Here is a 22,283-nt window from a genome sequence, read left to right as displayed (position 1 = left end):
TCTGTTCTCAATATATGTATTGGTTTATATTTGGACTCTATTTTCTTTTGATCCATTTAATTGATCACATGCCAAAGCGTTTCTGTTGTGGCCATTACAACTCTATGATTGTTCTTTAAATCAGTTGGAGCTAGCTGTCCAATTTTGTTCTTCGTTATACAGGCATTTTTGTTATGCTAGCTCATGTTAATTTTAGAATCAGCTGAGCATTTTCTACCAATGATGCATGCTGAAATTTTGAGTCGGATTGCATTGAATTCATAGATCAAATTAGGGGAAATGAACATCTCAACAATATTCTTACACATGAACAAGCAATATTTTTCCAGTTATTAGGCCTGAGCTATGTTCTCTGTGAAATATGCTCTAATTTTCAGTCATATTCATATTTATGGATTTTATACACTTGACATTATCGTAAATGGTATTCCTTTTACATTTAAATTCTGCGGTGCAATTGCATAAATACAATTTATTTTTGCATATTGATCTTATATCCTGCTAGAAACAAATGCTTTTCGGATTCAGGTTTGATTGGCCAATGGCAATATCTTAGGAAACTTGCATATTTACCAGGTATGAAGAATCTTTCTCATTTCAGTTAGAGCTTTATCACCAGCCCAAGGGAGAGGAATGTCCTAACCCATATCAAGTTCTGAGGTTGGGAAGAGTTTGTACTTCGTAGATAAATGCGTGTGAAATGTTCTGTATGTTCACCAATAAGTTTTCCTTAAGATTATTCATGCAGTTGATAAGGCTGCCCACTTGCACTTGTGTTTAGCAGGAATGCTATAGTTGTAAAATTTAGAAACCAATGTTCTCCCTTAGTTTAAAATGTAATATTGAAGAATCTACTCCAGCATTATGTAGTGCCAGAAACTTTGGGATGATATGCAATGATATGTCCAGCAAATATGAGTTTGTACCTGATCGTTATTAGTCTTATTTCTGATGTGATCTACTATAAAATGAGACCACTGAGAGCTTTAAAATAATTAATAATGGCAAGCTGAGGAGGTTAGTTTGTGGGATATTCAGTAGCCTTAGGAAACAGTAGTTCCTACTCTGTAACTCAAGTGGGAGTCCACTCTTCAGTATGTCAGCATCAAGACCCTGATCTGCAGTGGAATTTGCAGCCCCCTGCTGTGTCAGCTTCATTACTTCAAGGGAGGGTGAAAGCCTTCAGTTCCTTAGGTCACAACTGACACATGGAGCACATTTGGTACCTCTTCAGTTACTGACCTTTATGCCCAATCACGTCAGGATTGCTCACCTGAGAGATTCACAAGATCACATTCCCAATGCATCACATCACTGTGTCACACACACACACATAAAGCATTTATTTGTCATTATGTATCCCTCCTGAATTTCCACCTTGATAGGCAACATGGCCCACAAACAGCTTTAAATTTGGTTTCTCAAATGTCTGTCTAATGGTTTACAAAAGTCCCGTTACTCAAATGAATTTATCTTACAGTCTGGTTGTCTATTGTTCCATGCTGTGCCTCTGTGACATAAACCAAGAGTCAGTATATAAAAAGATTTATTTCCAATGGTTTATAACCAACCAATAAATAGTATGCCTGTTATATATAGTTCTGTGCATTGGGTTGCCAGTCTCCTTCCTTCTTTTACCTGATTTTTGTTGGAAGTGGAGATGATGTAATGTTATGGGTCACTTCTATTAGCGTGCCTGGACTACAGTTCTACGATCTACTTTTTAAGCTGTTTTACCTTGTTATTATAAGATCTGCATATTTGTGAGCATCATTTATGTTATTAATAGTTAACCTCGCTCTTTCCCTAAGTGGCCTGAGGTAATCTGTGAAAATGGTTCGCTATTCACTTGACCCGGAGAACCCCACGAAATCATGCAAATCAAGAGGTTCCAATCTTCGTGTTCACTTTAAGAACACTCGTGAAACTGCCCAGGCCATCAAGGGTATGCATATTCGAAAAGCCACGAAGTATCTGAAAGATGTCACTTTACAGAAACAGTGCGTACCATTCCGACGTTACAATGGTGGAGTTGGCAGGTGTGCCCAGGCCAAGCAGTGGGGCTGGACACAAGGTCGATGGCCCAAAAAGAGTGCTGAATTTTTGCTGCACATGCTTAAAAACGCAGAGAGTAATGCTGAACTTAAGGGTTTAGATGTAGATTCTCTGGTCATCGAGCATATCCAAGTGAACAAAGCACCTAAAATGCGCCGACGGACCTACAGAGCTCATGGTCGGATTAACCCATACATGAGCTCTCCCTGCCACATTGAGATGATCCTTACTGAAAAGGAACAGATTGTTCCTAAACCAGAAGAGGAGGTTGCCCAGAAGAAAAAGATATCCCAGAAGAAACTGAAGAAACAAAAACTTATGGCACGGGAGTAAATTCAGCATTAAAATAAATGTAATTTAAAGGAAAAAAAAAATAGTTAACCTCTATGGTAGTCACTTCTTTGGTTAGGTCAGAGACTAAAATCTGAAAATTAGAAATTCATTCTTTATTTCAGGTGTGTGCGTGCTGTTGTGTTGATCCCTCTCGTCTCTCAGAAAAGTCATTGTAGCCCCAAGTCGATGAAGGGACAGACTGTGCAAGAATGGATGCAGAGTGTGGACTAACTATGTAGTGCCCACTGAATCGAAAATGTTGCTAAAGTTGCTTTTGTATGATTGTCTAACATTCCTCTGAGTCACCTCGTCTGCTGCTTAAAAACCCCAGAGCATTTTCTTCACCATCTTGTGGCCATTGTTATAAACTCCACTCTGCTCCTCCTACGTCAACTACCACACAGTCTGTTTCATTGCATGGCCCTAAAGGCAGAGCCATTTTTCCAACTTTAAGTGCACTAAGGGTATCCTGTTTCTGCAAAACCAATGGATGTTAGTGGTTCTCTTAGGTTTTGTTTTGTTTTGTTTTGTTTTTGACATATAAGGCCATAATTGGAGTAATGTGAAAAATATTTTTCCTTCAGAACTTATTAGATGCTGCTATATACAATATTTTTTCTATCATTACACTGTAATGTATCCCAGCTACACATTTTATATTTCCTAAAACTTCATTTCTGAGAAGGCCCTTCATGTGTTTGTAAAAATTCATGGCCCACCCAGCAGCATTACTAAGTCTTTTCTAGTCTAGCCTCATGGTTTTTCTGTTGATTTTCCCACTGGCAACATGTAATCTGTGAAGTGAAACAAAGGGAGGGGATCCAGGCTGAGACTTGGTGACATTCAATTCATCGACCCTTTCACCAGAATGCACCTGTGGGTGTCGGCTACTGATTTTCTCATCTCCAGGCAACTCAGGCTGAGCTGGGAGCAGAAATCTCAAGCTCTTGTCACTAAGGACTCTTCTGGGCTTCCTCTGTAGCACCCACCATAACTAGCATAACACTTTACCCACAGGGGCTCAGCACATGCTTTTGTTGAGCTCAACAAATTGAGAATCCAAGTTGTCTTGATAAGCAGAGATGTTATAGTGTAGAGAACTCGATAGGGTAAGCAGAGGAACAAAACAGGTTGCCACTTTGTTATTGTTGTTGTTGTTGTTTCTAATAGCACAAAAATTGTGACTGGCAACTGCTGGGGAATCCTAAGGTAGGACTTTAGTCCATGACTCCCCCTACTTTCTCATACATTCATGGGAGCTGCTTTACTCCTTTCCGCCTTAGTTATTTAATCTATGACTAGGGGATAAAATACACAATTTCTAAATGCTAGTACTATGACTGATACAGAATTTATTTTGGACACAGGTGAATCTTGAAGTCTGCAAAGCATTTAAATTACCAGACAGAGGCTGGGCGTGGTGGCTCACACCTGTAATCCCAGCACTTTGGGAGGCCGAGGTGGGCAGATCACCTGAGGTCAGGAGGTCGAAACCAGCCTGGCCAACATGGTGAAACCCTGTCTCTACTGAAAATATAGAAAATTAGCCAGGCATGGTGGCATACGCCTATAATCCCAGCTACTCAGGAGGCTGAGGCAAGAGAATCACTTGAACCTGGAGGCAGAGGTTGCAGTGAGCCGAGATCATTCCATTGCACTCCAGCCTGGCAAAAAGAATGAAACTCCATCACCATATACATATATATATATATATAAAGCCAGACAGAAGATAGATCATCTGTGATTACTATGTCAAGGACAATTTTAGAATACTTGTTAAACTCACCTCTTTCTTTTCACAGCTGGCCAGGACATAGTCAGTAGCTACTGATACCTTGAATACCTTGGCTGTGTTAACTGTTTTGACCCAACATGGAGCCAAGTTGTTGGTTGTCCCTTGAGATGCTGACATCTGGCTGAAGTCTAGGGTCACTGGCCCAGGACAGGTCATTCAGCTGTTTGAAAAAAAAAAAAAAAAAAAAAAACAGAAGAGAGACCAGGTCATCCACTGGGGTCATCTCCATGCAGCATGGACCACTGGTTCCAATGAACCCACCATCACTATACTTCTCAGGAATCGCTGGTCACTAGACTGAAAGTTCTATGACAGCTGAGATCATGTCTTACTGATCTCTGTGTTCATGGTGCCCAGCTCAGGGTCTAGCACTGAGGGAGTTCTCAGGAGAGTGTTCATCAATTATTGAATGAAAGTGATTGCAAACCTCCTCTCACCTGCATTCCTGTCCCAAATGTCCTATTGGGGGTGCTGAGATTTCTCCCAGGATGCAGCAAATCCCTTTCCTTAGACCAGCCCTTACCTTACACTATTCATGCCCCAGGATCCCTCTCTGTGGGACATTGGAGGAAAATGAGTCTGTTCTGAAGAAGTCCTCTTATGGTTCCCCGTGTCATTAGGAGCAATGTCTTCACCTAAACTCCCATTCTCTGGGTTGCCACAACACCCCAGTGTGGGGGAACTTCCATATTTTCTTAAAATGCTATGCTTGGACTTGAGTACGTCGGGGCTTTGAGCGAGCCTCCCCGCACCCTCCCATAGGACCCCAGGACAGACCCTGCGTCCTCGCTGACCCGCCCTAGGCTGAAGAAACACTTAAATTCTGGAAATAGCGACTCAGTATCATGGCCAGCAGCCTTAATGAAGATCCAGAAGGAAGCAGAATCACTTATGTGAAAGGAGACCTTTTTGCATGCCCTAAAACAGACTCTTTAGCCCACTGTATCAGTGAGGATTGTCGCATGGGTGCTGGGATAGCTGTCCTCTTCAAGAAGAAATTTGGAGGGGTGCAAGAACTTTTAAATCAACAAAAGAAATCTGGAGAAGTGGCTGTTCTGAAGAGAGATGGGCGATATATATATTACTTGATTACAAAGAAAAGGGCTTCGCACAAGCCAACTTATGAAAACTTACAGAAGAGTTTAGAGGCAATGAAGTCTCATTGTCTGAAGAATGGAGTCACCGACCTCTCCATGCCCAGGATTGGATGTGGTCTTGATCATCTGCAATGGGAAAATGTATCTGCGATGATCGAGGAGGTATTTGAGGCAACAGACATCAAAATTACTGTGTACACACTCTGAACCAGTGAACGTTTTGGATGTTTCCGTGTTCTCCTGTGTCATCTCTACTGAGCCATAGGACTGGGCAAACCTACCTTAAAATAGGCAGAGGAAAGTTTCATGAGAAGTAGTGTGTTTAACAAGACAGACTTTGGTTGCTGTGTTAAAGTATTTGGACTACGACTGTGGAGGAGGGGTTGCTTAGGATATGTTGCTGTGTTTTTTTTTGAAGAAAAGTAAGGAGTAGGTGGCTTGATAATAGGCAGGGAAACCAGATTGTTTGGACTATGACCTTCTTCTCCAGTATGCTACCTTATTTGTTTGGCTGGCCGCTAGGTGGCAGCATTGATTCTATTTCTCTGCTTTTAAGAGAAATTTCAGGAAGGATGATCAGTTAGTTTGGCATTTTTTGTCGTTTGTGCACCTAACTTGGTGTTATCCTTGTGTCATCAGATTCCTCCCAGGGGAGAGTTTTTGTTTTAATTACAAAGTTAAATTCTACATTGTTAAGAAATTTGTGGTGATAAAAATGGAAAAATAAATACTTGGGGGGGTTTAGTGAGGTTCAAAAAAAAAAAAAAATGCTATGCTTGTGTTCTTTCTCTCATGGGCTTGAGTCCCTTTGGGGAGACATTAATATCTGAATCCCAAGTGTTTAACACAGTGTAAAGAAAAGTAAACACCCAATAAATATTTATGAGATACCATTTTGAAACCTCCTTCAACTGTAAGTACAGAAGAATATTATAAGTATCACTGCTTTGTATACTAGCAAGGGACACTTACTCTAGCACCTGACCTAGGGCAGAGCTGTTTAATGTAAGAATGGATGTCTCCAACCCTTCTCCCAGCATGGTTATTCCCTCTAACCCACACTGACCTGAAGAGCATCCACTGCTACGGCAGCCCCAAGGTCGAGGCTCCTGGGTCTGGGGCAGGAGCTCATGGTCGCATCTTCCCCCTCTTGGAGTTGCTGCTGCCCCTCACTATAAACCAGCTCTGATCCACCCTGTGGCTCTCCATGGCCAGGGGCAGGAAACTCCTGTGGAGTAAGTTTCTCTCAGTCCCCACTGCTCAGCTTGCGCTGTTCCTTGAGGGTTTGGATGATGATAGGCATTGCCCATTTCCCCTGAGGCTTCTGTCCCAATTTGTTCTTATTCCCCCCTTCGTTGGTTTCCATGTACCAATGGCTTGTCCTTTGTGGGTTGTTCTCATCCCCTAAACCTGCTGACTTTCTTTCTTTCATCTGTTCCCTCAGTTCTGGGCTTCCAGGGTGTGGACTCAGCTCAGGTTCCTGCAGGAGACAGAGTCAGGTCTCAGCTGCCAGTGCTGTGCGGCGTTAAAAACCATCTCAGTTCCTCAGAGACTCAGAGAAAACACAGCAGGAAGGGACCTCAGAGGGGCGCAATAAGCCCTTACCTTACTGACAAGAAAAGTGAAGCCAAGAAAGACTAAGACTCTCCCAGGCTCCGTCACCACATGGTGGCAGCAGATCGACCACACAAGCCTTGGCCTCAGCCTCCAGGTCCAAAGCACCTAATTCACCTTCTAGGAACTCACTGCTGCGTTTCAGAAAACTCTGGATGAAAAACAGCAATTTCCACTGTGAAAACAAAAATAGTAAAAGGGTGTTTCCTTGGACAAACCCTTTATCATGGTTCTGTAGTCCTAGTATTTATACTCGGTCAGTTGTCATTCGCTGGCTGGCAGATTAGGGCAGGGAGGACATAAAGATTAAATAGTGCTTAACACAAACCTGCTTTCCGGGACTGGGATCTCAGCTCCACCATTCTTCAGGAAGTTTCCTCTGCTGTAACTGCTGGAGAGTCTAAGCCCTCACGTGGGTCATTTCTCCATGACGATACCTGTTGTTTTCTTCCTCTCTTGGAGACGAGAGGGCAGAGATTGGTTCTGGGTCTCCACAATTCTAGGTTTTTTCCTAAACCAGCCAGGTCAGCTGAAAGCAATCATGACAGAGAGGTCAGGTCAGTGAAGAGGGTCCCAGGGGAGCAGGGGGTCACAAGGACAGCCCTCATGGAGATGGTCAGGGTCATGACATGGGCAACATTTGACTAATTCTGCTGGGGATGATGTGCCAAGGATTAAGGGGAGGATGCTGCCATAAGGAGAAAGGGGAAGAACCAAAGGAGTAGGAGAAGAAGGAAAATAAAATGATTTCTGTAAAGATAGAAAGAAATGCAGAGCCCAGAGGCAAAGCCCGTGTCACAGAGGGTTAGTTCCAGGTTGTGGATCCTAACCAAGAAATTTCTGCTGGGCTTTGCTCAGCCCCATTTCAAAAAGGTTTTGGACCAGTGACTATTTGTTACTTCCACCTTCCCCCTTTGTGAACAAGAATCACTAGAATCGTTTTTCTATGTCTGTCCCACCATTGCACACTGAGGGCAGATAAGCTGTTTGTTGAGTTTAATAGGTTAATAGAGGGAAGGGAATTATGTCAAGGATCTGGACTTAATGGACACCCTCAGAAGCTTCATTCACACTTGGTGTAGATGATTAAGATAAGATTTTAAACTTTTGATCTGATGTGGTCTACATAACATTTTTCACTTTGAACTAATGCTTTAATGACATGAAATTTGGAAACCTTAGGGGAGAGGATGAATGTATTTTGCAGATGGGAGAATGTGAGTGTCCGACTGTGGTAGATGGAATTTCTGAAATGGTCCCCAAACATGCCACACCCTTGTCTCTGAAGCCTGTTAAGGTGACGAGACATCATTCCTGTGATTATGTTGTTACATGCCAGCTATATGACTTTAAGATGATGAGGTTACCTGTGTAAACTGGATCTAATCACATCATTGCATACATGCCAGTGGTTTCTCTAGCTGTCAGGAGAAGGTGACATCAGAAAGAATGGGAGCTTGAGAAGGACTCCATGAGCTGCTATTGGTTGGAAAATGGAAAAGGCCAGGTGAGAAGGAATGGAGATGGCCTCTGGAGTTAGTGTCTCCTGCCCGACAGCCAGCACAGAAAAAGAAAACCCAGTTTTTCAAACCCCCAAAAATGAATTCCTCCTATATCTGAAGAGAACTTGGAGAAGTATCCTGAGCTGCACATAATTACATAGCCTGACACACCTGCATTCAGCTTCCTAAAACCCTTATCATGGAACCCAGCCTCTGTTCCAGACTTCTGTGGTTTCGATCCACTACAGTAAAAATCTTGCACTCACCTTTATGCCACTGTTCTGGAGCCCTTGCAATCTGAAGAAGACAATGAGAGGCATTCCAAGCATGTGAGGAGAATCTTTAATGTTACCAACAAAATTTCTGCAAGAATAAAGATGGAACAATACTAACTCCATATAATCTTATTTGCAAATTCATCATCTATCTCTATTTATTATAGCAGATTATTATTATTTTTTTAGCTCCTTCATTTAGGCTAGCCAGACCAGGTTTGGTAGCAACTATCAGTTATTAGTAAAAATGAAACAACTCACAAAGAGCAATGAAAAGGACTATTATTAAGTTCCTCAAAAAAGTGCCTAAAATGCAATATTTCCTCTAAATGTCACAAAACTAAGACAATTAGTTACTATAAAAATTCCCAATCTAAGAAAAGTTGAAATTTAATAATGTAGGTTTTCCAAATTTTTATTTTGTTGGGGCCCAGTCATGGGCATCAGAGATTAGGAAATGACTGTGCAGAGGCTTGAGGGAATTTGGGGAAAGGCAAAAATATTCTAAAGTGTGACTCTGCTGATGTCTGCACAATTCTAGAAACCTCCTTAAATGATTACTTCATAGAGTTAAAATTGGTGAGTTTTATTACAAGTAACTTTTTATTTTTTATTTTTATTTATTTATTTTTTGAGACAGAGTTTCAATCTGTCACCCAGGCGGGAGTGCAATGGCGTGATCTTGGCTCACTGCAACTTCCGCCTCCTGGTTTCAAGAGATTCTTCTGCCTCAGCCTCCTGAATAGCTGGGATTACAGACACGCGCTACCACACCTGGCCAATTTTTGTATTTTTAGTAGAGATGGGGTTTCACCATGTTGGTCAGGCTGATCTCGAACTCCTGACCCTGTGATCCACCCACCTCAGCCTCCCAAAGTGCTGGGATTACAGGCTTGAGCCACCATGTCTGGCCACAAGTAACTTTTTAAATGAAATTTCTGGTTTCAACCCTGGCATATAAAAAGGTGGGAAGTCACCATTTGTCCTCACAACAAGAAAAAAGCTGAACAAACTGAAAACCAACAACTCTTCTTAGATGGCCAGAGAATTGAGGTCACTGCCACCCTGAAAACTAGAAAGACAGGCAAACACAGGGCGTCACAGCTTGCCAGGAACAGAAGCTGCTGGAGCCAGCACCTGGGAGGAGCACTTAAATGGTATTGACAGATTACTAGAAGCTGAGGGTGGCCTGGCTTGAGCATTAAAAACTCTCTGAGAACCAGTCATGTGGGGATATCACACTTTCCTAAGTCTGACCACTAGGAACCCAACAAGGTTCTCATGGTGAAGATGAGAAAAAATCCCCAAGGATTGGCTCTGCCAACTTCAGGATACCTTGTAAAGCTACAGTAACCAAAACAGTGTGGAGTTGGTGAAAAAAGGTAAAATAGACTCATAGATGAATGGAAAACAAAACAGAGCCCAGAAATAGATCTACATAAATATAATAAACTGATCTTTGATAAAGGTGCAAAGGCAATTTAACAGAGCAAGGATGGCCTTTTCAACAAATGGTGGTAGAACACCTGGACACCCACATGAAAAAATAAATAAATGTACACACACAAATCTTATAACTTTCACAAATGGATCTTATAACTACATGTAAGGTTCAAAACCACAGGACTCCTAGGAGATAACATGGGAGAAAAGCCAGGTGACCTTGGGTTTGGTGATGATTTCTTAGAAACAGCATTAAAAGCACAATCCATGAAAGAAACAAAATTGAAAAGTTGAGCTTCATTACAGTTAAAACCTTCTGCTCTGTGAAAGACACTGTTAACAGAATGAAAAAACAAGTTACAGACTGAGAGAAAATATTTGCAAAATACAGATCTGATGAAGGGCTGGTGTCCAAAATAAACGAAGAACTTCAAACTCAGTAATATGAAAGTGAACAACCCAATTTAAGAGTAGGCAGGCCGGGCGCGGTGGCTCAAGCCTGTAATCCCAGCACTTTGGGAGGCCGAGACGGGCGGATCACGAGGTCAGGAGATCGAGACCATCCTGGCTAACACGGTGAAACCCCATCTCTACTAAAAAATACAAAAAACTAGCCGGGTGAGGTGGCGGCGCCTGTAGTTCCAGCTACTCGGGAGGCTGAGGCAGGAGAATGGCGTGAACCCGGGAGGCGGAGCTTGCAGTGAGCTGAGATCCGGCCACTGCACTCCAGCCTGGGCGACAGAGCGAGACTCCGTCTCAAAAAAAAAAAAAAAAAAAAAAAAAAAAAGAGTAGGCAAAAGATCTGAACACCTCACCGAAAAGATGTACAGATAGTAAATGAGTAAATGAAAGAGATACTCAAAATCATTTGTCATTAGAAAATTGCATATGAAAACAATGAGATAACAGAACACACCTATTAGAGTAACTAAAATCTGTAAAAAGTGACAATCCCAAAAGCTGTCAAACAGGGCTATAGGCATTGTTGGTGGAGAAGCAAAATGGTACAATCACTTTGGAAAACAGTTTGGGAGTGTTTGTTTTGTTTTTTCATTTACAAAAGCTAAACATAGTCTTACCCTATAATTTTGCAATGGCAGTTTGACCTATTTAGCCAAATGCGAGGAAGGCTTGTGTTCACCAAAAACCTGCACACAAGTATTTACAGCAGTTTTATTTATTATTGTCAACAACTTGAAGTAACCAAGATGTCCTTCTCAACAAGTGAATGGATAAATAAATTGTGTTGTATCCATACAATGGAATATTAGTGATGAAAAGAAATGAGCTTTTTCATAGCCTTTGCACACTTTTTTGATGGGGTTGTTTGTTTTTTTCTTATAAATTTGTTTTGAGTTCTTTGTAGATTCTGGATGTTAGCCTTTTGTCAGATGAGTAGCTTGCAAAAACTTTCTCCCATTCTGTAGGTTGCCTGTTCACTCTGATGGGAGTTTCTTTTGCTGTGCAGAAGCTCTTTAGATTAATTAGATCCCATTTAAATGTCTATTTTGGCTTTTGTTGCCATTGCTTTTGGTATTTTAGACATGAAGTCCTTGCCCATGCCTATGTCCTGAATGGTAGTACCTAGGTTTTCTTCTAGGGTTTTTATGGTTTTAGGTCTAACATTTAAGTCTCTAATCCATCTTGAATTAATTTTCGTATAAGGAGTAAGGAAAGGATCAGTTTCAGCTTTCCACATATATGGATATGAACAGACACTTCTCAAAAGAAGACATTCACACAGCCAACAGACACATGAAAAAATGCTCATCATCACTCGCCATCAGAGAAATGCAAATCAAAACCACAATGAGATACCATCTCACACCAGTTAGAATGGCAATCATTAAAAAATCAGGAAACAACAGGTGCTGGAGAGGATGTGCAGAAATAGGAACACTTTTACACTGTTGTTGGGACTGTAAACTAGTTCAACCATTGTGGAAAACAGTGTGGCGATTCCTCAAGGATGTAGAACTAGAAATACCATTTGACCCAGCCATCCCATTACTGGGTATATACCCAAAGGATTATAAATCATGCAGCTATAAAGACACATGCACACATATGTTTATTGCAGCACTATTCACAATAGCAAAGACTTGGAACCAACCCAAATGTCCATCAATGACTGACTGGAGTAAGAAAATGTGGCACATGTACACCATGGAATACTATGCAGCCATAAAAAAGGATGAGTTCATGTCCTTTGTAGGGACATGGATGCAGCTGGAAACCATTATTCTCAGCAAACTGTTGCAAGAACAGAAAACCAAACATCGCATGTTCTCACTTATAGGTGGGAATTGAACAATGAGATCACTTGGATATGGGAAGGGGAACACCACACACTGGGGCCTATTGTAGGGTGGGGGAGGGGGGAGCGATAGCATTAGGAGATACACCTAATATAAATGACGAGTTAATGGGTGCAGCACACCAACATGGCACATATATACATATGTAACAAACCTGCACATTGTGCACATGTACCCTAGAACATAAAGTATAATTAAAAAATATAAAAAAAGAAAGAAAGTGGCCATTCTTTTAAACCATTATACTGGCTGCTGCACCATGTTTCTCCATCCTGGACACTCTGGAGGGCACCGTCTACAGCCACACCCATCTCCCCACCCAGGACAGCACAGCAGCGTTAGTTTGGGGGATGCCAGTGGGCAGGGAAGGGGTGAACCATGAAAGCTGAACAGGAGAAAGCAGGTGAAAGGGGGCAGCAGGGTGGAAACAGAGAGAGAAAATAAAGGTGGGGTAGAGAATGGGTGGCTTCAAGGGGAAAAAGAGAGAGAGAGAGAGAGAGAAGCAGATCTAGCCACAAAGGAAGGAAAATTTGTCTGCTAAAGTAAAATAACTTACACCTAACCAGGTGCAAGGGCACTGCAGGTCGTGGGTGGCATGCCCTGGTCATGCTGTGATGTTTAGGGGCCATGACATCTACCCTTTGAATCCGAATCGTAATAGAGGGGACTCAGTCCCTATCTAGCTGGCAATGCCTTGTGATTTTTCCCTTTCGGATCTGGCAGCTCTCCACGTCTGCTCACTTTGTGGGAGGCAGCTCTTGGCTCACCAAACCAGGAGGATTCAAATATCAGAGCCTTGGAGACTTCACTGGAAGCCCTGGACAGTGGGAGCTGGTGGCATCCAGAGGGTGGAGTCCAAGAGGTAGCAGCTCTGAGGCTCCACACACCTTCAGGAGGACGGTAAGGGGGCAATCTCTTGGCAAGCGCCTACTTCCCCAGGAACCTCCGCCTAGATGGAAATGGGCCCCACACCTAGCTTTCTCTGGACAGGCCCTAGCCAGGCATCCAGGGTACTGGCTGAGTCCTGGGCAATGCAAATGCCTGTGTGCTGACCTTGCAGTGGCTGGAAGGGGTCCAGTTTCTGGGACCCCTTCCACTTGGAACTGGACTTGCAAAGACAATGACTCCTGCTTTCAATTTCCTTGGACTTTGGCAATCAGATTTAGCCTTTTGGAATGGGAAGATGACTCTTTTCGGTCACCCGAGGTATGGGGTGGCCTTGGATCTGCCAGTCCTCCCCAGGCCTCAAGGACTGGCTGATGTTCATCGTCTAGGTTGCTGTCACCGCACTCACACTCCCTAGCAAAGATCCCCCAAAGTGTCCTGACTGGAAACATATTCCTCAACTTCCTCTCAGACTGTGATAGCCCATTCTTCTGTTAGTGTAGGCTGTGTGTGGGAGGCTGGTGGTGGGTAGGGTGGGAGCCTACAGAAGGAAGAGGAATGGTAGCCAAGAAGGAACAGAGAAGGAGGGGGAGGCAGGAAGTGTGGAGAGCTGGAGGGAGCTGGGGAAAATGGGTGTGGGGGTACTGTGAGGAAGACAGGGAGCAGGAGAGACAGGGGATTAGAAACAGAATGAGAGGAGGAGGAGAAAGAGGAGGAGAAGAAGGCAGAATAAGAAGAGTGGAAATTCCAGCATATCCCAAATCTTGTTCCAGAAATGGTCACCAGTGCTCCATGGATAAAGGGAAAAGGAGAGTTGCAAAGTAAAAGAAAGAAACACCAGCGGGTAGGGGGTTTCGGCAGAATGTTTGTTTCAGGGCAAGAAACTCTGGCAACCCAGGCAGAACTGGTGGCTGTAGTGGAGGCCTAAATATTGCTCTTCCTGTCCCTAATCCGGAAAGGAGATTAATCTTATTCTCTGAGAGAGAAACCTAAAGACAACAGCAGAGAGACGTAAGTCTGGGGCGACTCTTCCTATTGTAGATTAAAGGTACTCAAGTCCTGTGTGGCAAGGAGAAAAGAATACCTGCAAAGGAAATTCTGGTGATATGGAGGCTTGCCAAATGTCAATAACTGAAAACATTCCTAACAGCCGTTCTAGGGGGTAATGGCGACCGCTCTGGACTCTGAATCCAGCGATCCCAGTTCGAATCTCGGTGGGGTGTTGTTTTTTCACTGGTGTTTTACTCTGGAGCCAGAAGCCACTCTGGGAAGCAAACTCCCGCCTCAAAGACAAAGTGAAAGGGATGTGGTTTACATTTGCCCTTCGTACTAAGTCCTGGGTTAGAGAAGAGAAAGGAAGGTTTGGGTCCCCGGGAAGGAAGCTCTGCTGCTGCAAGTACCCTCATCCCTCCCGCTCCCGCCTCGCAATGTGTCCGGTACGATGTCCCTCCTCCTCTCGCGTCCCCTCCTCAGGAGTCCGGGTCCCAGAAACCGGCTTCTCGCAGGGGCCTGGTCCACAGGGAAATTGCTCAAACATCCAATCGGAGTCACCAATCCTGGTCCCAGTCCTGGGAGAGCCTCCTGGCCCCCTGCAATCGGAGGCCCGGACCCCGCAGCCAGCGCCCCAGCAACCGAACAAGTCCCCACCACCTCTCAGGGCGACCCTGGACCTCGGGGTGAGAGGTCTCCTCCACTAAAAAGGCTGCCGCCCCTCAGTCCTAGACCCCGAGATTCCTTTCACTCGGGACATCTCATAATCTTGTCATTTTGGTAAGTAATCGGTGGGATGAAAATTTTCGATGGGGTTAGCTCAGTCAATGGTGATTGCGTCTCAGTTTAGGGTCGATGGTTTGAGACCTAATTTAGGAGTAACACTGTTTTATTCAGTTGGCCCATCCTATTTCGAATGTTAATTTACTCTGTTCTTCACATTCAAATTTCCATGAGCCGAATCCAAAGTGTTCTGCCAAGCAGAAGAAAAGATTTTTGCATCTGTTTTGTCCTGAGGTGTCTTCTCCTTGGGGCGAGGTCCTGGCGGGACGAGGGGGAGCCCCATCGTTCCACACTCATCCTTCGGAGCTGCTCAGGCTCCTTTTCACCCGTGGCCCCGCGGGAGCCCGGCCTGGCGACCAAGGATCAGAATCCGCGCTCCCAGCCCGGGCGCTTGAAGAAGCCGCCGCGCGGATTTCTTTTTCCAGCTGAAATCTTGGGACGAAAGAATGAGAGTTCCCGTACAACGTAAGGCAGTGAATAAAATGCCTTTTTATTGAGCTGCAAAAGAGGCCGCAGTTTCATCAGCAATGTTTTCCTTTCTTTTTCTTTTAGAGACAGTGTCTGGCTCTGTAGCCCAGGCTGGAGTGCAGTGGTGCTACCATAGCTCACTGCAGCCTCCAACTCCTGTGCTTAAGTGATCCTCCTGCCTCAGCTCCTGAGTCACTGGGATTACAGGCCAGAGCCACCATGCCTAGTTTTCATCAGCAATGTTTCCTGAGGTTACAGAAAGATTTGTAATCCTGGGAGGAAACATTCCCTTGAAGCAAAAGTGTTCTCCCCTCAAAAATGCAAGGAGCTATCTTCTTGATAGCCAGGAAGATAATTCTCAGGTTTTGCCCTCCAGAATGTCTATCTAAAATACAGCAGTGGTCATGCCTAGTGAAAAGTTTGAGGGAACTCGCCCAATGTGGAGTTTCTTCAGATATATATATATGGCCAAATATCCTAAAAGACACTTCCTTCCATCATTCCATGCTGTTAGACATTTATAGGACCATGGATGGTGATCTTCTCCACACAAAAATAAATGCTGGTGAAGAACAGGTAAGTGTACTATAATTTGAGTACATCAGCTTTTGGCATTTTAAACCGTGGGTCAGACATGTTAGAGCAAGAGGGCAGGTTGATAACAAGAGGGAGTATTTTTCTTTTAATTTTCTAATAGCAAAGTGATGTTTCCACTGTCATTTCAGAGTGAGGTGACAATTTGTTGTTGTTGTTGTTGTTTGGTTTTGTGGGATTGTTTGTTTGTTTGTTTTTGAGACAAGGTCTCACTGTCACCCAGGCTGGAGTACAGTGGCATGATCATGGTTCACTTCTGCCTTGACCTCAGAAATTCAAGCAAACCTCTTTGCTAATCCTCCCAAGTAGCTGGGACTACAGGCTCATGACACCACACCCTGGGGTGTGAACTGGGATTTGATGTTTTCAGTTGGCTCCTTAATGGAATAGGTTCCCTTACTGTTCTGGAATAGAGATTGTCTTCATGATTATCATTCTCGTGTGCATTATATTTCTACTACCCTGCTAATTTTTTTCTTTTTGAGATGGGGTCTCGCTCTGTCACCCAGGCTGTATTGCAGTGGCAGGATCTCAGCTCACTGCAACCTCCACCTCCTGGGTTCAAGCAATTCTTTTGCTTCAGCCTCCTAAGTGGGCACCTGGCTAATTTTTATATTTTTAGTAGAGACAGGGTTTCACTATGTTGGCAGGCTGGTCTCGAACTCCTGACCTCAAGTGATCCACCCGCCTCGGCCTCCCAAAGTGCTGGGATTACAGGCATGAGCTACCACGCCTGGTTCTCAAACCATTTTACTTAAGCAAAGACAGATTTGTCTGGCTTTTTAGTACATTGCTGAATTATCCTCCAATCTATATTTTTAGGAAGGACCTGGGGAATGGCAACATGGAGATATTTGGCTAAAATATGAGCCATTTCATGTTCTGCTTCAGTCTCTTTTTGAAAATCCTTCCAATTTGACTTTTGCAACCAGTTACTGGCCTTGCCTTTCTCACCAGCATGTGAATTAATTGATAAAGGTTAGAATATTTGGGCTCAAAGGTTTCAAAAGTTAAGTCAAATTTTCTGTCAAACCCTGTAGGGATCTTGGAGGATCTTGGAGCCTGCTTTAGAAACAGAAGAGCGAAATGTATTTAAATTTAGATCAGGGAAGTCTTTTATAATATTCTTAATTCACGTTTCGGTGAAGCGTATACACAATGGTAGGCTCCCCTCTTCCTATGGGTTTGGGTTTTACCTTGAAAGGGGCTGTCGGAACGGAAGTTTCAGGGAAAGGGCTAGAGCCTTGGGACTTTCCTCAGGTGATGGTGATGGAAGAAGAGGCAAGGCAGGACAGGAAGGCTCAGGTAAGAAAGATTATGCAGGCACAGGGGCAGGAGGAGGAGAAGTTGGAGGCGAAAGAGACAAAGTCCCCTCAATATTTCTCAATTCAGAAAACGTGTCAGTTTACCTCCCTCAGCTTACTTCCTCAATGGAGGCAATTTTCTCAGTTCTTTTAGAAATTTTAGAAATTTAGACATTTTTAGGTCTCATTGGAAGTAAGTCTCCCATTTAATTTGTCTGGTTCTAAAACCAAATTTCTCTCTCTTTTTTTTTTTTTTTTTTTTTTGAGACAGTCTCACTATGTCAGCCAGACTGGAGTGCAGTGGTGTGATCTCGGCTCACTGCACTCACCGCTTGCTGCAAGACAGCCAGTAAGTCGAGGGACAAGGTGTAGGGGCAGGGAAGGTGACGTTATTCCAGAAAGCCACCAAACTGAACAGATGGTGAACTAATATACTAAAGAACCATCTTAAATTAATACAATTTTCAGGCTCCTTGTACGTTAGGGAAGGGAGGAAGAAGGAGGTGGTTGAGGTGAAGAGGTCTGACAATAACAGACTTATGGGCTGCAGTGGGAGCCCAAGGAGACGGTGAAAATTCTTTGTTCTTTGTCAGATCACACTGCTCTTATAAATCTTCAACATAACACTGTTACTTGTGCATACAACCTCTTTATCTTCTCAGGAGTTAGTTTGGGGAAGTGATTATTGTCATCTGTGCTTTAAAGTTAAACTGTAAGCTAAATCCCTCTCGTAGATAGTTTGGCCTATGTGCAGAAATGAGAAAAAGCAGTTAGCCTGAAAGATATCACCACAGGGTAGGAAGGGTTAGGAGTAAAATGCAGTTAGTCATGCTAGGCCTCTTTTTTATTGTTATGTATTTAATTCACTTGAACACGTAATTTTAATTTTTTATACTTTTTTTTTTTTCTGAGACAGAGTCTCACTCTGTCACCCAGTCTGGAACAGTGCAGTGGTGCGATCTTGGCTCACTGTAACCTTGCCTCCCAGGTTCAAACAATTCTCCTGCCTCAGGCTTCTGAGTAACTGGGATTACAGGAGCCCGCCACCATGCCCGGCTAATTTTTGTATTTTTAGTAGAGAGAGGGTTTCACCATGTTGGCCAGGCTGGTCTTGAACTCCTGACCTCGGGCTCCCAAAGTGCTGGCATGACAGGCATGAGCCACCTTGCCCAGCCTAACCAAGATTATTAAACCATTCTAATTTGTCTAAAGAATCACATTGATTTTTTAAAAATAATGTAATGGGCCGGGTGAGTGGCTCACGCCTGTAATCCTAGCACTTTGGGAAGCCGTAGTGGGCGGATTACGAGGTCAGGAGTTCGAGATCTGCCTGACCAACATGGTGAAACCCCGTGTCTACTAAAAATACAAAAATTCGCCAAGTGTGGTAGTGTGAACCTGTAATTCTAGCTACTCAGGAGGCTGAGGCAGGAGAATCGCTTGAACCTGGGAGGCAGAGGTTGCAGTGAGCCAAGACTGCACCACTGCACTCCAGCCTAGGTGACAGAGTGAGACTCTGTTTCAAATAAATAAATAAATAATAATAAGATAATGAACTTTTTCATGTCTTTATATATTAAATAGTTTACATTATTTAAATTGTTCAAAAGCATCAAAGATTCCTCTCTGCTATCAACTTCATTTCATTTATTTTATTGTACCAAACTATCAAGACCATTAATTTAATCTACAGCTAAATCTAGTATTTTTTCATGTTAGAAATTCAACAAGAAAATTTTTCCCTAATGAAACCTCACATTTCAAGCATAAGTAGGCTGGGCAAGGTGGCTCACACCTGTAATCCCAGCACTTTGAGAGGCCGAGACAGGTGCATAGCTTGAGGTCAGGAGTTTGGGACCAATGTGGCAAACATGGCGAAACCTCATCTCTACTAAAAATACAAAAATTAGCTGGGTGTGGTTGCGTGTGCCTGTAATCCCAGCTACTCTGGAGGCTGAGGCAGGAAAATAGCTTCAACCTGGGAGGCAGAGCTTGCAGTCAGCTGAGATCGCACCACTGCACTCTAGCCTGGGCTACATAGCAAGACTATCTCAAAACTAAATAAATAAATAAACATAAATAGTAAAAAATAAAATAAAAAATAAGGCACAGTGTCTTGCTCTGTTATTCAGGCTAGAGTGCAGCTGACCAACTTGGAACTTCCAGACCCAGGCAATCCTCCCGGCTCAGCTTGCCTTGTATATTTTTACAGATGGGGTCTTGCCCTGTTGCCCAGGCTGGTCTCCAACTGCTGGCCTAAAGCAATCCTTCCGCCTCAGCCTGTTAAGTTGCTGGGAGTACAGGCGCAAGACATGCAGTCTAGCATTGTAGTAAAACAATTTTCAACAAATTCTTAATTTTGTTTCTTTTTTCTTTTTTTTTTTTTTCCTGAGTTGGGAGTCTTACTCTGTCACCCAGCCTGGAGGGCAGTGGTGCAATCATAGTTCACTGCAGCCTGCCTCAGTCTCCCTCATGCATTATCATGCCCGGCCAACTTTAAAAAATTAGCTAATACTTAAAAATTTGTAGAGACAGGGGTTTCACTATGTTGCCCAGGCTGGTCTCCAACTCCTAACCTCAATTGATCATCCCTCCTCAGCCTCCTAAAGTGCTGGGATTGCAAATATGAGTCACCATACCTGGCTTAATTTTCTTATTTTAATTTTATCTAAGTGATTATTATTGTTCCTAAGATAATTGGGGCAGTGACTCCTTTAAAATTTTAGAGACCTAACTTGTCTATTCACTTCACTGAAAGAATATGACAATTTGTTTCATGAGAAAATATCCTATATTTATAAAGAAGGAAAATTCCTTCCACCAAACTAAGGGTCATTCTAAAGAAATGAATTGTGCTAAGTAACATCACTTAAGGTGAAAACGGAGGCAATGGTATCTATTAACAATGTTTATCAGTGAAGGAAACATCATTAGATCCTTGGAGGGCCTTCATTGCTGAAAATCTGAGTAATATTGTGATACCCTTTTGAGTCCGACAGGACATTCTCTTTCCAGGGCATATAACAGTGGGTGAATAATTTCTTTTCATTCATTTTCATTAAGGGCTGAATTTCCTTAATGTTCTGGAGATTATTACATTTGATTTGTATAGTTGTGAAAAGTGCCCATATTGCTGATTCCATTGCTTATATGTGATCATATAAATCTTTTCTCTCCTTTCTGTAGTGTGGTTCAAACTTAATCCTTAAAGGACAAGTATTTGAATTTTTCAGCTGGTTAGAAACCTGAATACACCAATCACAGAAAACTGCTCCTTACATGCTACAGATGTAGTTTTCTTCCTGGACTAAGATGTCTTTTAGATACAGTAAATTTGCTAAAGCCAGGAGCTCCTATGGAACGAAGTTTGGTGGGAGGGGGGACACTGAGTAGTAAGATCACTCCTGTAATAGAGATGCCACTCTTGCAGATATTGACAACTACTGGGCCCTTAAAATTTTTACCAGACATTTGAAAGACAAGATATGAACAACTTACCATTGCTGCAGTCTCAAATATCAGGAAATACCATTATTCTCAGGACAATAAATAGACAATAAAAGAGGCTCACAGAGCAGATTAGCTGTCATGTATTACCAAACAGGGACTGGATCCTTGTCAACACCACCCATCAGAGACTGTCCCCAGAAATTCACTCCATAACATCAAAATCAAAAACCCACACTGATGGCAAAAAATAATGATACAATAATGAGAGAGACAGAGAGAGAGAGAGAGAGAGAGAGAGACACCTGTCCTATAGCCATACTTAGTGGGTAAAAGTCAAAGAGCTCAATTTCTGCTCCTGATACTTAATAGAAGAGAGGGAACATAAGCCAATAGCTCAGTGGGTTCAGATCTGCACCAAGTGCCTGTTGCATGCAGGATTCTACTGTCTCCAATAATATGCCACAGATAGACTAATTGTTTCTTTTTTTTTTTTTTTTTTTTTTGGACAGAGTCTCGCTCTGTCGCCAGCCTGGGGTGCAATGCAATGGCGCGATCTTGGCTCATTGCAACCTCTGCCTCCCGGGTTCAAGCGATTCTCCTGCCTCAGCTTCCCGAGTAGTTGGGATTACAGACACACACCGCCACGCTCGGCTCTTCTCCTTTTCTTTTCTCTCTTTTCTCTTTTTCTTTCTTTCTCTCTCTCCCTTCCTTCCTTCTTTTCTTCTTTTCTTGGACCAATCTCTGCAAGAGCAGTCCATCTTAGAAAGGGAAGAGCTGTACGGCCTTCGCACTAGTTAGGTTGTATTAAAAAGGCTCACAAGGGCTGTCGCTTCATATTTCTCTTGCGGGGTAAAAAATGGCGACATGTTACTTCCTGTTCCCCAACCTTCCGAGTACAAAAATTACCCTTAAGACGCCACCCAAGACCCAAACCAGTAAAAGAAAATAACCTTTAGCGTATGGCCTATTCTTTAAACGACAAAAAAATTCAGGGGAAAGCGCGAACGCAGTCCCCCACTACCACAAATTATGCAGTCGAGTTTCCCACATTTGGGGAAATCGCAGGGGTCAGCACATCCGGAGTGCAATGGATAAGCCTCGCCCTGGGAAAACCACCTTCGTGATCATGGTATCTCCCCTGCCAGGTAAGTATGAGCTCTGGCACCTCCGCCCAGCCACAGCCTCATACGCCTCAGCCCTTTACAGGCACGGTCACTTGGCCCGCGCACTCCCGAGCCCTCCTAGCCCTGACACACAGCTGGGACTCTCAGTTCCGACCAGCGGTCCTGAACTCGCTTTCATGGCACGGGAACTCCTTCGTGGCGAAGCAGCAGGTGGCGAAGCAGCAGTCCCTGCGCTGCCTCATCTACATAGAAG

At 43.4% G+C, this 22,283-nt stretch overlaps 2 protein-coding genes and 1 non-coding gene across 3 annotated transcripts; 2 read left to right on the top strand and 1 right to left on the bottom strand.

Moving 5' to 3' along the window:
• The first annotated feature begins 1,796 nt into the window (after positions 1-1,796).
• LOC104678659 (60S ribosomal protein L17) lies at positions 1,797-2,429 on the top strand. The gene has a single exon (XM_010383986.2). The coding sequence runs from the start codon at positions 1,834-1,836 to the stop codon at positions 2,386-2,388; it is 555 nt and encodes a 184-aa protein (XP_010382288.1). The 5' UTR covers positions 1,797-1,833; the 3' UTR covers positions 2,389-2,429.
• A 2,471-nt stretch (positions 2,430-4,900) lies between these two features.
• LOC104678657 (ADP-ribose glycohydrolase OARD1) lies at positions 4,901-6,029 on the top strand. The gene has a single exon (XM_010383985.2). It carries the CDS (start codon positions 5,029-5,031, stop codon positions 5,485-5,487), a length of 459 nt encoding a protein of 152 aa, XP_010382287.2. The 5' UTR covers positions 4,901-5,028; the 3' UTR covers positions 5,488-6,029.
• Positions 6,030-21,895: 15,866 nt separating this feature from the next.
• LOC115899505 lies at positions 21,896-22,059 on the bottom strand. The gene has a single exon (XR_004059198.1). It is a non-coding gene; the product is annotated as a U1 spliceosomal RNA (small nuclear RNA).
• Positions 22,060-22,283: the final 224 nt, after the last annotated feature.

The sequence above is a fragment of the Rhinopithecus roxellana genome, chromosome 8 (assembly GCF_007565055.1).
Source record: "Rhinopithecus roxellana isolate Shanxi Qingling chromosome 8, ASM756505v1, whole genome shotgun sequence".
NCBI classification, from domain to species: domain Eukaryota; kingdom Metazoa; phylum Chordata; class Mammalia; order Primates; family Cercopithecidae; genus Rhinopithecus; species Rhinopithecus roxellana.
This window is presented reverse-complemented; position numbering and strand designations above follow the sequence as displayed.

Excerpts from the sequence above, each read along its gene's own strand:
- LOC104678659 (XM_010383986.2), top strand. The coding sequence starts at position 1,834 with ATGGTTCGCTATTCACTTGACCCGGAGAACCCCACGAAATCATGCAAA.
- LOC104678657 (XM_010383985.2), top strand. The coding sequence starts at position 5,029 with ATGGCCAGCAGCCTTAATGAAGATCCAGAAGGAAGCAGAATCACTTAT.